Source organism: Danio rerio, chromosome 9, assembly GCF_052040795.2.
Source record: "Danio rerio strain M-AB ecotype USA chromosome 9, GRCz13ab, whole genome shotgun sequence".
NCBI lineage: Eukaryota > Metazoa > Chordata > Actinopteri > Cypriniformes > Danionidae > Danio > Danio rerio.
In genome coordinates this window covers 38,452,501-38,465,607 of record NC_141029.1, presented here as the reverse complement: position 1 = coordinate 38,465,607, position 13,107 = coordinate 38,452,501, and the positions used below count along the sequence as shown (strand labels likewise).

The window sequence follows — 13,107 nt, the reverse complement described above, 5'->3', positions numbered from 1 at the left end:
AATAAACTCATATTAAATTAATGCAGTGATTCTTGCCTGGTCTGAGACCCAGTTCATATCATATATCTATCAGGCAGTGAAGATCACTAATTTTAAAAGAAGTCAGACCTTAAATTTAGTAATTTTTTAATGGAAAAACAGTTCACCAGAAGCCCTGGGGCTGGCTGGCTGGAAAACTAAAAGTCCATGTTCATATACCTCATACAAGTCAGGCAATTGGCTGGGCCATTCTACACCATGATTTTCTTTTTCTGAAACCATTTGAAAGTTTCCTTGGCTATGTTTTGGATCATTGTCTTGCTGAAATGTCTGCCCTGGTTTAATCTTCACCATACTGGTGATGTAGATGTTGGACTGAAGATGTTGGCAGATTTTAATTTACACTGACGGGGGGTAGAGGGTTGCTGAAAAACTACTTGTTACCTACTGCTGTCTGGGCTTTCATTGCCCTTCTACACCTCCCTTTCTTCATGGGCTCAATCATTTTTGCATGTGTCATTTCAATTTTATTACACATAACTTAGATTGTAAACTAATTTATATTGTTTTCTTTGCATATATGGACATCTTTGGTTGTTACAAACATCTGGTGAAAATATCAAGTCAACAGCACCTTTAGAAATATGTTTTCTGAGAAAATATCATGATGCATTAAAATTACACACATACATACATACATACATACATACATACATACATACATACATACATACATACATACATACATACATACATACATACATACATACATACATACATACATACATACATACAAACATACATGCATACATACATTATTTCTATTGATGCAGTGTGTTCTGCGTAAAACACTGTTTAGTTTAAGTTTTTATTTGTTATTGTTTTTTTTCCAACTCTAGGTGACTTAATTTCTTGTTGACAAGTACTGTTACCTTTTTCAAGAAAGGTTCTTTTTCTCTCAGAATACCTCATCAGAACATGACTAGCCTTATAGCTCCCCAACCTCCCAACTTGTTTGAAGGGATAAAAGCCACATTTGAGATTTGTCAGTTTGGATCATTAAATTCACAGCGGAAAAGTCCAATTTGGCAGAGTTCGAGCAATCCTGTCACAACACCCTTTAGTTTACGAGAACGGGGCCCATTATAGTCAGTGTTTAATGAGGGGAGCAAAAACTGTCATGGCATCGCTTACGGCAGTCCGTCTCATCCTCGCCATCCCCGCAGTCGTCCTGTCCATTGCAGCGCAGGTTCAACGGTATACACTTCTGCTTTCGGCTGCACTTGAACTGGCCTGACAGACAGATGTATGTATCTGCAAACGGGGAGAGACATTACAGTGAGGAAAACCTGATCAATGCAGCACAAATGAAGTCATAAGATCCAATACGAATGACACCGAAATGATAGCAGAAACAATATTATTCGAGTTAAATGTCTTGAATCTGAAATCAGCTTTGGTCCAATACATCCCCATTATGATCATTAAATGACAAAATACCCTGTACTCTGTTCTAATACGTCTAAAGTGGATATTGATCGCTTGATAGCACGGAGACTCTGTATAATTGAACATTCAGAGACAGCAGCGCTAAAGAAGATTTGCTGCTGATGAAAATTCTTGCCAGATTTTTCTCCCCCTTGCCACATACTTCACAGCAACGCAATTCTAGCAGGGAGTCCCGATAGTCTCACACAGAGACAAAAAGCAATGGATCTGTCGATAAGAACATGGCATTTAAGAGCAGCTTTCGTATGTATTATTCTGCTCACCGCAGTTGGCCTCATCCGAGTTGTCCCCGCAGTCATTCTCTCCATCGCAGATGAAGGGAGGTAAAGCGCAAAGGCCGGTGCCACACTGAAATCGCCCAGGCTGGCATTTGAATTCCGCTGCAAAAAAACGGTGATTAACAGTGAACTCCGGAGGATTCGAAGCAATTTGCACATGGGTGTGTATGTGTGTTTTTATACCCGAGCCGTGTGAGGCAGCCTGAAATTGACGAGTCAACCCACGTTCCATTATGTCTCTAAAAGCACTTGTACGATATTTAATGCCCCCCTGCCCTTTATCGAACAAACAGAGGTTCCACCTATTAACAGCAGCCATTGGCAGCCTGTCATTTTCTGTTTGTACTGCTCGAGTGAATCACCACAAAGTGAGGCTAGACACAAGCTCCCCGGGAAAACAAAATTAAAGAAAATAAGTTCCTTCTTTCTCACAGCTTGAAGGTCAGACTTGTGTGAAGCTGTGAACTACTTCATCTTCATACTGTATGTAACAGTACTTTCATGTGTTACAATCACAGGTCATTATAACTGATGCAGATGCCAAAAATAACAAATATAACAAGGTATATTGAGACAATCAATCTCATTCCCAGTATATGAATGTTTTATAAATAAAGCCTGATGCACCAAAAATGTGTAGTATTTAGACCTTTTGCATTTCATTAGTTGGTGGCACCATTATTTGATTTGGTTGAACAGAATATGTAATATTAATAATATCACAGGTTTAGTGTCTTTGAAATTCACATTTGAGTTTATGGTAGTGTTTTGAGCTTGGTGTGGGGCAGTGTTGGACAATAACGCGTTAGTAAGCATTACTGTAACGACATTACTTTTGACTAACTAATATTGTAACGCATTACTTTTTAAACATATTAACTCCAATATTGTTACAATATGATGTGTTTGTCTGTTACTTGGTAAATTAATACATTTTGGCTGCAGCCTATTATCTTCCTGTTTACAGCGGCGAAGCATTGTGGGATTGGTGGATGCCATCAACCACTGTAAAGGAGACCTGATGTGTATGAGGCACCAGACTGGACAGATGTCAAGCAAAAGCGGAGAGACCAAATGCGCGCAAGGTAAACGAAGTGTGTATGCGAGAGACTGAGTGCGCATGAGAAACCGGGTGCAAATGAGAGAGAACGAATGCACGCGAGGTAGACCGAGTGTGCACGTGCGAGAGACTATAAACATTACTTTTATTAATTACTATTACTAATACTCATATGCTTGTTGTTTCAAATAAATATTTATCTTTTTGAATATACACAGCTTACTTTCCATAAGTTGCTGACATATGATGTTTAATTTTTGGTTAGTTTGAAAATTGCTCATCACTTTCATTTTTGAGTAGCTGTTATGTTTTTCTTTTGTTTAAGATGCATAAAATTTACAGTTGTCTATAATGGACCCTTTTCACAAGTCTGTTATGATACGTTTAATGGTCATCAGCCTCTTAAATCCTTGAAAATTTTTAATATTTAGATTAAAAAAAAAAAAAACGTGAACATTTATATCCCTTTATGCTTGTAATATTTCAACTTTGCTTTAAATTACAAAAAACAAATTGGCGCTTAAGTGAGGTGTTTGTAATGCAGCGTCTATGGGGATGAGAGTAAATTTGACATTATTCTCTCCCCTGGCTGCCGTTATCAGTCTCGCATACTTTTTTTTTTTCCTTTTTCTGAAAGTCCTGATAACATCAGGCATCATAGGGTTTTGCTTGTATTTGAGCAAATAAGATTGTATAACATATTTGTTGTATTCTCCCATTCAGTTTTCCTAACTATGATGACTTCCGCTACTGAGAAACCCAGAAATGTGAAAAGGGTCTATAGCAGTTTTTTGGAGATTCATCAAATTGATTCTAAATGATAATTCGGATTACTTTATTTATTTATTTCATAAAGGTTTTGTGTTTGTTGTAAACAGCTGTTATATTATTTTCATATTCAAGGTGTGAAAGAACATGTTTAAGGGTTAAAAAGAACAACTTGTATAAAGCTGAAGCAACTTAAGTTTTTGCTTTTTTGTTTCTGAACATATTATTCATTTGGTTTATAACCTTGGGATATTTTTATTTTTGTGCTGCGGGTCTGACTTAAATAAATTAGTGTTTAAAAATTGACTTTTTGTTTAAGTCTGTCTTGTGTTTAAGTCATGAGAATGCAAATTATTTCAAACTGTGAAGTTGATCACCAGTGTATTCTCCATGCAGCACTTAAGTGACGTTATTAATAGGAGCATTAAAAATGTTCTTTGCAAAAGTAACTCAAAAATTACTTTTAACAGTATCGCATTTCATTTTGGTGTAAGTAATCAATAAAGTAATTGAGTTAGTTTTTGAATTAAGTAACTAATAACTGTAACTAGTACCTTTTTTTCAGTAACTAGCACAACACTGGTTTGGGGGCATAAAGCTGTAAAATAAGTCACTGTTGTTTGACGAAACCTAACTCACACTTGGATAGATTAAGGCCCCGTTTACACTGACACGCTTTAGTTTTAGTTAAAACGGCATTTTAAAATGAAAATGATCCACGACCACACTGGCGTTTCACCTAGCATTTCTAAACAGCTCTCCGTCGACACTACAATGTTAAAAAAAGGCACATCACATGACCATACACACACTCTGGCATGCGCTGCAGTGTATGCGCATGTCTGAGCTCCAGGCAGTCAACAGGTGCTTTGAGCACAGGACCCCAGGTGAGAGCTGTGCACGTCGGACGGTTCATCAAGGATCTACTGCTGGATCTAATCTGCCTATATTTGTATGTGATATTTAATTCATCTTGTTGTCTATATCTAACGACATATCTTTGATCTTTTGAAACTATCACCTGTTCTCAGGTAACGTGTTTTAGCTGAGTGCAAAGATAAGTTAATATATCAATGTATCTAACCACTTACACTGATTCTGCACATTTGACTGATTGCTTGCATTTGTTTCCTATATTGTATTAACATATTGTACGTTATACTTTTAGAATGGCCATTATTCATTATTAAACCTGATATTCAGCAAAAGAGGGGGTATGTTTTAAATTTTTAATGAAAATATGGAGCAGATATGTAAAAGGCTCCATTTTGATATAAATATGCGTACAGTGAAGATGACATATGTCATATGCAGCTACACATCACCTCAACATTTTTGGTGTCTGTTAACTTGTTATTATCAAAATGAAAATAGGCATTTCCTCATATCAAGTTTTTATGTTATTGTTAAGATAGTGAAACAATGTAACCAGGATGATGCGAATGACGTTATAAAGTAACCTACTCTGTTCCCTTTGAAGATTTACCTGACGTGTCCTCTGGAGTTTGTTTTCCATATCAAACTTGCAAAGTCTTAACTTAGGAGAAAACTTTGTGTAGGCTACCTAATATTGAGGGAAATCAGATTGTCTGCAGCCACGCCTCTGTTTTAAGATGTTTACATTTACGAGACACAGCAGCAGTATTTTCAAAGGAAAACGGCCTATTCAGCGTTTTTAAAAAGCTTTGTTTTCAGGGCTGGAAAACTCCAGGGTAGTGTGGTGGACCAATGGCATAACCGTAGCAAAACTTATGCATTTTAAAACGAAAAAGTATAAGTGTAAACAGAGCCTGAGGGTTAACAAAGCAGTAGCCAAGTACTCAAATGTCATACAGTGTAATGCCTCAGGAAACATAACATTTAATGAGGGCCCGTCCGGGATCTGTACACAGACTAAAGTAAGAATAAAACAAACTTATTTTGCATATAAGAATAAGAAGATAAAATAAGATCGAAACACAATGATATAAATGTAACCACAAGTAAAACTTGTAAGAAATTGAATCATTTTTTTGTTACTAAAAATAGCACTTTTGACTGAACAATCCCTTTAGGAGCAAGCTGAAGCCTCTGCCAAGCAGTTGTTCTGAATGAACATGTACGCAGTAATCCAACATGGCTTGTGTTCATCTTCCACTTTTTGCCTTTCAGCAAATCTGAACATCACAATGTAATTAATATTCATGGCCCAAGTTGCAGCGCCGAGCAGCTTACAGATCGTCATCCCGAACAACAGAAGAAAAGTAAGGCTGTCTGACATAAAAAACAGCATTTTTTTATCTTCATAATTTTCACAAGAAGGCCTCCCTATTAAAATGTGAATGTCGAAAACACAATAGCGCTGACGTTTCAGGAAAGATTTGCTTTTAAGCTTGTCTCATATGAGCGTAACCAAGGCAACTAGGCATATAAAACAAAGTCATACTTCTAAAGAGATTTATAACATGCCCCACACACTTTTTTTGGATTGTTTTTTTCTTAAATCCCTGGCTACGACAATGCATGAATATTGCAAACTGTTCAAAACACAAACAACAGTGCAGGCAGGCAGTGTAGGTTGAGTAACATGAGAAACAAAGCACTCACGACAATCCGCAGGCTCATCAGAGCCATCACCGCAGTCATCAACCGTATCACATTTCCACCAGAATGGGATGCACTCATCCGTTCCACAGCGGAACTGCAAAAAATGCCAATCAGTTATGGGAAGCATAAACTACAGCAATCCTAATGACATGGAATCATCATTTTGGCATGCAGACCTGGCTGGCTGTGCAGTTGGATAGGCATGTCTTGTTATCGGCGGCCAAGTAGAAGTTAGTTGGACAGGCGCATTTGTGACCTCCTCCAGGTGAGAGCAAACATAGGTGGCTACAGCCTCCATTAGCCACTTGACACTGGTGTTTGGGAACTGTCAAATAAGGGTAGACATGGGTTATATTACAGGGTTATTTATAAAACAAGTATTGTTATGCCATTCTATATTGTAATGTAATAAAACAAAACATAATATGAAACTTACATTTAAGGTGACATAGTTACATGTTTCATGCACTTACTATAGTAATTAAATGAATTATGCATACATACAGTCTCAGAAATAAAGGTACAGGAGCTGTCACTGGGGCATTACCTTTTTAGAAGGTACATATTTGTACCTGTAGAGTCCATATTGGTACCTCAAAGGTACATTTTAGGTGCATTTGGGTACAGATATATACCTTTAAGGCACCACTAAGGACTTTTTTGTACAATTATGTACCTTTTGAAAAGGTACTGTCACAGTGACAGCTCTTGTATCTTTATTTCTGAGAGTGTACATACAAAAAACTAACCTTAAACCTAACACACATTTTCTAATATTCTAACCCCAACCATATAACAATTAAATGCAATTACGTGCATTTAATTAGTATTACTTAGTAGATAAGTCAATACAGAAAGGGTCTTAAGAAATGCACGTCTCAGAAAACAGAATGCCATGACTAACCATGGTTCATCGCAGTACTCAGGGAAATTCTCTGACTCAGGAATTACATTACCATTAGGGGGCAGCTGAGCTTCCTTCTCAGTAGTGGCAAATTCTGAAGGTGGATGACTCGATGCCAAGGTTTCTCCGTGAAAGGTGAAGGTGTTTTCTCCATGTTTTGTTCCTATTTGCTAATATCTAATACAATGCTGCACCTGGGATAACTGTTTATCATTTTCTAATAAGATAAATAGTTTAATTTCAGACAAAGTATTGTCGACTCGCTACAGCCATGGCTCTAATATTAAAATTTTGACTGTATGCCAACATGCAAAAATTTTCACAGAGCTTAGTTAAAGGTTTTTTAATTAGGCTAGTTATCAATAAACTGTTAAAGCCAAAATGAATGGTAAAATACAAGTAGTTATGTCACCTTAAATTAAAGTGCAGTCTATTACAAATATTATTTATCAAAAATGCCATTACAATATTATTAGCACCATGAATAATATTCGAAGACCCCATCACTAAAATGTTCTTTGGGAAACTAGAAAAAAGGGTTATGTCTGACCTATTACATTAATCAAAATACAAAGTAAAGACATTTATTAAGCTTTAAAAAAGCCTTATTTTCAATTTATTATCATCATTAGTGTTTACTTGATCCTTCGATTCTTAAACAAGTGTAATGTTTCCAAAACACTACAACATTTTGACAATATTTTAAAATATTACGGTTTTGTCAAAATATTTAATACAATCTTACTGACCCCAAAACTTGTCAATTCTAATAAAATGATAAAAAAATAATAACTACATATGTATAATATAATACAATACAAAATAATATAATATAATGTAATGAAATATAATATAATATAATATAATATAATATAATATAATATAATATAATATAATATAATATAATATAATATAATATAATATAATATAATATAATATAATATAATATAATATAATTTTGGGGCAAATCAAGTGTTAAATTAATATAATATTGATTTGAAACAGTCTCTACCTTCAGGTTGGCGCAGTGGGTGGTAGACAATGACAGACTTAATGGCTTGCCATGAATTTAGGAGTTCCACAGCATTAGCACCAGTGGTCTTATGAGCTCGGCGGAGAGATTTAGACTTCCCGTCAGTCCAATAAATGAAGTCCTCGAACAGCGTGAGCCCCATCACACCCTGGATGTGGTCATGAGGAACTGAGGTAGAGAATATCACACCATGTAACATCATTAAATCTGCATTACTTCATAAAGAATTCAATCTCATAATACTAAATCCAAATCAAAGAGTGCTCAAGTTAAAAACTATTTAAAGGTATAATTCACTCAAATATGAAATCTACTAATTAATTTACTAATTACTCACCCCCCACTCATTTCAAACATGGATTCTTCCCTACATAGAAATCTGATGTATGGTAATACTTGGAAATTACATATATGACATAAAAAGTTCATATATGGTATTCACATATTGAAAATATATGTCATATTTGCAACATATATTTTGAGATATTGCCATATATGCCAATATTGTCATATACTATTTGTAATTTGCATATAATTTAATGTATCATTTTTTTCTAAATGGGTCTGATGAACACAAAGAAGATATTTTTAACAATAGTGGGAGTCAAAAAGTCCCTATTGAGTTCCAAAGTAGGAGGTAAAGTCAATTTGGACCAAAAAATTATTAAAAATAGCTCTTTTTGTGCTGATTAGAAGAAATAAACTCACAAGTAAATTATGGCACAGAGAAGATTGTGGCCTTGTATTGTTATAATGCTAAAAGGCTTTACTGTGCTTTCCCCCCTCTAATTCATCCTTGTTATGGTCTACAATTCCAACAATTGCAAAAATGAGCAAAATTAGGACTCATTTTGTACCCCGGTGCCTCTGAGAACCGTCCATGTTGGCAAAAAGGATGTGATTATCATCAGCCCAGTAGATCCTCTTGTTTGTGTAGTCAATGGTTAAAGCTGAAGGGCTGTAGATCTCTTTGTTCACAATCACACTTTGGCCTTGGCCGTCCATGCCAATGCGACCCACATGAGGATTTTCACAGCAGTCAATCCAGAACACGTACCTGCGGGACAGAGAGTGACCCTCATTCATGAACTTCATATAACGTGAGACACAATCTCATCACTGTTGTTTCAAGCAGAGATTAGACACGTCCCATCGTGGCAGTCATTTTCTCGCTACAAAATACAGTCTCCCAGGACTGATGGTGAAAAGTAGACAATATTTCGAATCGTAAAAGGAAGCAGCTGTACCCAGTTTGAGCATCCAGTGCCAGGTCCGTTGGGTTTTTCAGGCCCGAGCTCACTAAAATGGTAGGGTATAAGCCGTTGGATTTGGAGACTTCCAGTGTTTTTCTTTCTACATCACACCAGTACAAGTTCTTCCCGATCCAGTCCACGGCCAGTGCACTTGGAACAGCTGTTCGGTGAACAATCTAAAGCAAACAAGTAGGATTCAGATCAGTTACTGCAATTTTGTTATATAATACCACTGCAATCATCGAGCTGGATTATGGCAAAAAAAGGTAAAATTTAGTCTTTTTTTTTCTTAATTTTATGTTCTACAACCATATATGACTTCTTTAGTGGTGGAACACAAAAGTAGAAATTGTGATTCTCCTCATTTTATTATGTAATTTCAATGAAAAAAGACTTTCAAGCTTCAAAACAGGATACAAATCACCATTAAAGTCTTTTAAAGGGATAATTCACCTTAAAATGACACTTCTGTCATCATTTACTCACCCTTTACTCGTTTCAAACCTGTATGAGTTTCTTTCTTCTGTTGAACAAATATACGAGGTTAGAGTAAATATACTCTGAAGGAAACTGAAAACCTATAAATATTGACTTCCAAAGTTTAGTTTTTTCTACCATAGAGGTCAATAATTACATGTTTTCAACTTTCTTTAAAATATGTTCTTTTGTGTTCAAGGGAATAAAGAAACTCTTTAAAGGTTCAAGACATCCTGGAGTACTTTTTAAAAATGTTACCAGATCTGTGTGTTGAACATCAGTTAAGCACCTGTCAGCTTTAATTGTGGAGAACACTGGATAATTTTGAGCTTTTGTCAGCTAATTTCATGTTCCGGGGTTTAAAACATTATTGGCGTGGGATCAAAATCAGTGAAGTAGCGTGAATCTGCTAGTGGAGTGATGACGCATTGGTTACTCAATATAATTCATAGTTGAGTTTTCTTGTCCTATGATAAGACCCCGCTTCTTAATTATTCATGAGACCACGTGCTTTCCGAAAGCAAGGCAGACATGCCAAACTGTGTGACCCAATGACTGGGTGAGACCGCGTCTGTGCACATCATGGGTTGTACGTTTGTTTCCATGATCCACAGGGTTTGTTAAATGTTTTTCTCAGCAATTCTGTCAGGACCGATAAAGCAAAGCTGTTGGGTAGCAGCATGCATTTTTGTTGAGAAAGCTGTACAAGAATTGGAGAATGGAGAACTTTGTCTTTTATCAGTTGAGTTTGTTACCATTCATACACATCGCCTATATCCATGCTGAAGTGTTTGCATATTTTTAAAATCCTCCTCATTACCGGCATGGCTAATGGTGGAAATAGATAGGGAAAGAGACCTGCTGCACTGCTACTCACTGTTTATTTATCCAGACCCCGGGATTCAGGAGGAGAGAAGTCCTCCTTATTTATAGTGTTTATATACAACAAATTGTGGTAATATGTATATAAAAATTATGAATAACATACGTAACAGGACATTACATTACTGTTTATTTCTTTGCATTTTAACTTTGTAAACCATCAAATTATGGGTCTCCTCAAGATTTGTGTCTCATTTTGTGAGCCAACTCACAACAGTTTTTCGCTCCCTTCCTTTTTCCTTGTTCTGCCGGCCACACTTACTGCTCCGTCTGCTCGCAGAGCTTCACATCCATCACTAAGTATTTTTGAAAAAAACTCAAAGGTAGACTTGAACTGAAAAAGGGGGGTTTTATGACCCATTAAGGTTTAAACCGCTTGAGGGAGAATAAATAGTAAGTAAATTTAATTCTGTGAACGAACTGTCCCTTTAAATGTAGTCTGCCAGTGTCTTAAATATAGTCTGCCGCTAAAAGTTTGAACTGAATAGTGATCCATTGAAATACTTCAAAACAAAAGAATGATTTGTGCAAGATGGACCACTTTGTTATGTTGCTCTTGTGTCATTTGTGGAACAATTCAAAACAATTTGGTTTCAAAAGTCTTAGTTTTTATTTGCCCTAACTGCAAAGAAAATAGTGACCACTTGCATAAACATAGCCAGAATTGTAAGACCGCCAACCTGGTTTTAGCAAGTATGACATGTTCCTAGATTAACATCTATGTTGATCCTGGAACAACATGGCAATCGGCCAATCAGAATTAAGGCATATGCTTACCGTTTAGGTTTATATAGGTTTAAGCACTTCTACATAATTGTTGACCAATTTCAATCCCCTCTGATTTTGGGAAAAGTGTACAGTTATGGTTGGGTTTAGAGTAGACATGGATTACATTTTCAAACAAAAATGATATTCCAGCATCAACATAGATATTAATCTTCAAAGAATCGCATTGTGTGCTGCAAAATCATGACATGCATGATAAGACTGTAGTTGTGTCCCAAAATGACACTCTATAAACATACTGTGTATAATTATTCAACATCCACTCAACTGTGGACTTTCAGCAGTGAAAATTAAACCACACTGAACTGAATTGAACTAGACTGAACTTCAACTCTGAAAACTGGACTGACACAGTTTCAATTTACTAGAACTTCTATTTTAAGCTGCTTTGACACAATCTATATTGTAAAAAGCACTATAGAAATAAACATGAATTGAACTGTCAATGTTTTTTGTCATTTACAGTGTGAATACTAACTTAAAATAAGCTTTAAAAACTCAAATATTAATAACAGCTTCCCAGTGTGCACAATTCAAAAACTGTTTGTTGGAAACACAATTTCTTATATAATGCACTTTTAATCAATGATAACAAATCTATTAATTTGAAAAACAAGTCTAAGCAGGAGGTTTGGAATGAGCCCCCACATCCTCTGCTCATTCTACACCTGCACTGTGGAGAGCATATTTTCTGGCTGTATCACCACCTGGTATCGAAATAGCACCAGCAGCAATCACAAAGGCCTACATAGGATTGTTCGAACTGCTGGACGCGTAGTAGGAGGTGAGCTTCCCTCCCTCCAGGACATCTACACCAGGCGGTGCGTGAGGAAAGCCAATAGAATTTTCAGCGACTCCAGGCACCCAAGCCATAGACTTCTCTCTCTGCTACCCTTAGGCAAACGGTTCTGCCGTATCCGATCACGCACTAGCCGACTGAAGGAAAGCTTCTTACCTCAGGCTATCATGCTGATGAACACACCCCACACAGACAGACTCTTCCATACCCCTCACAGCACACCATTAATATGTAGCATGCACTGCACTTAACCAATCCATACTTGAAACAACACTGCCAACTACTATGTGACAACTATTCATTGTACATATCGCTGTCAATCTTACATTGTCCTTTTTTTTTTCGAGAGTATGCTGTTGTATTTTGCACTGTCGTTGTATTTGTCTGTATTTTGCACTGTTTGTATTTTGCACTTTCATTGTTTTTGCACTGTCTGTATTTTGTACTGTCTTGAGCCAGCACCTAAGTTTTTACTTATCATAGCACACGTGCTGCTGATGATGTGACAAAAAAAGTGATTTGATTTGATTTGAGCAGTTACTGCAACCGACCCCAGAACATCAATCTTTTGTGTGGAACAGGAGAAAAGATTTAGCATTTACATTCAGAATAAGAGTGAATAAACCATCAAACATACCCAGAATAATCTATTCCTTTAAATGAGTTATTCCGTCTGTTTAGCGCAGTGTCTCATGCTAATATTGCATTGCGTACTTATAAAACAAACGTTGTCATCAAAACATAGGGGACGTCTGCAAGCTGTCATTGAAAGACATGATGTGCTTTGAGGTTT

At 36.4% G+C, this 13,107-nt stretch overlaps 1 protein-coding gene across 4 annotated transcripts in view; it reads right to left on the bottom strand.

The window, feature by feature from the left end:
* The window catches only part of lrp1bb (low density lipoprotein receptor-related protein 1Bb), a 631,192-nt gene that overhangs the window by 77,551 nt on the left and 540,534 nt on the right, over positions 1-13,107 (bottom strand). For all 4 annotated transcript variants that reach the window (XM_087268160.1, XM_087268163.1, XM_087268161.1 and 1 more), the window contains 7 exons: positions 9,365-9,546; positions 8,975-9,174; positions 8,097-8,285; positions 6,357-6,505; positions 6,181-6,274; positions 1,752-1,868; positions 1,174-1,293 (listed from right to left, as the gene is read on the bottom strand). In XM_087268160.1, the coding sequence (XP_087124286.1) occupies positions 1,174-1,293; positions 1,752-1,868; positions 6,181-6,274; positions 6,357-6,505; positions 8,097-8,285; positions 8,975-9,174; positions 9,365-9,546 (1,051 nt within the window). The remainder of the gene's footprint in view (positions 1-1,173; positions 1,294-1,751; positions 1,869-6,180; positions 6,275-6,356; positions 6,506-8,096; positions 8,286-8,974; positions 9,175-9,364; positions 9,547-13,107) is intronic.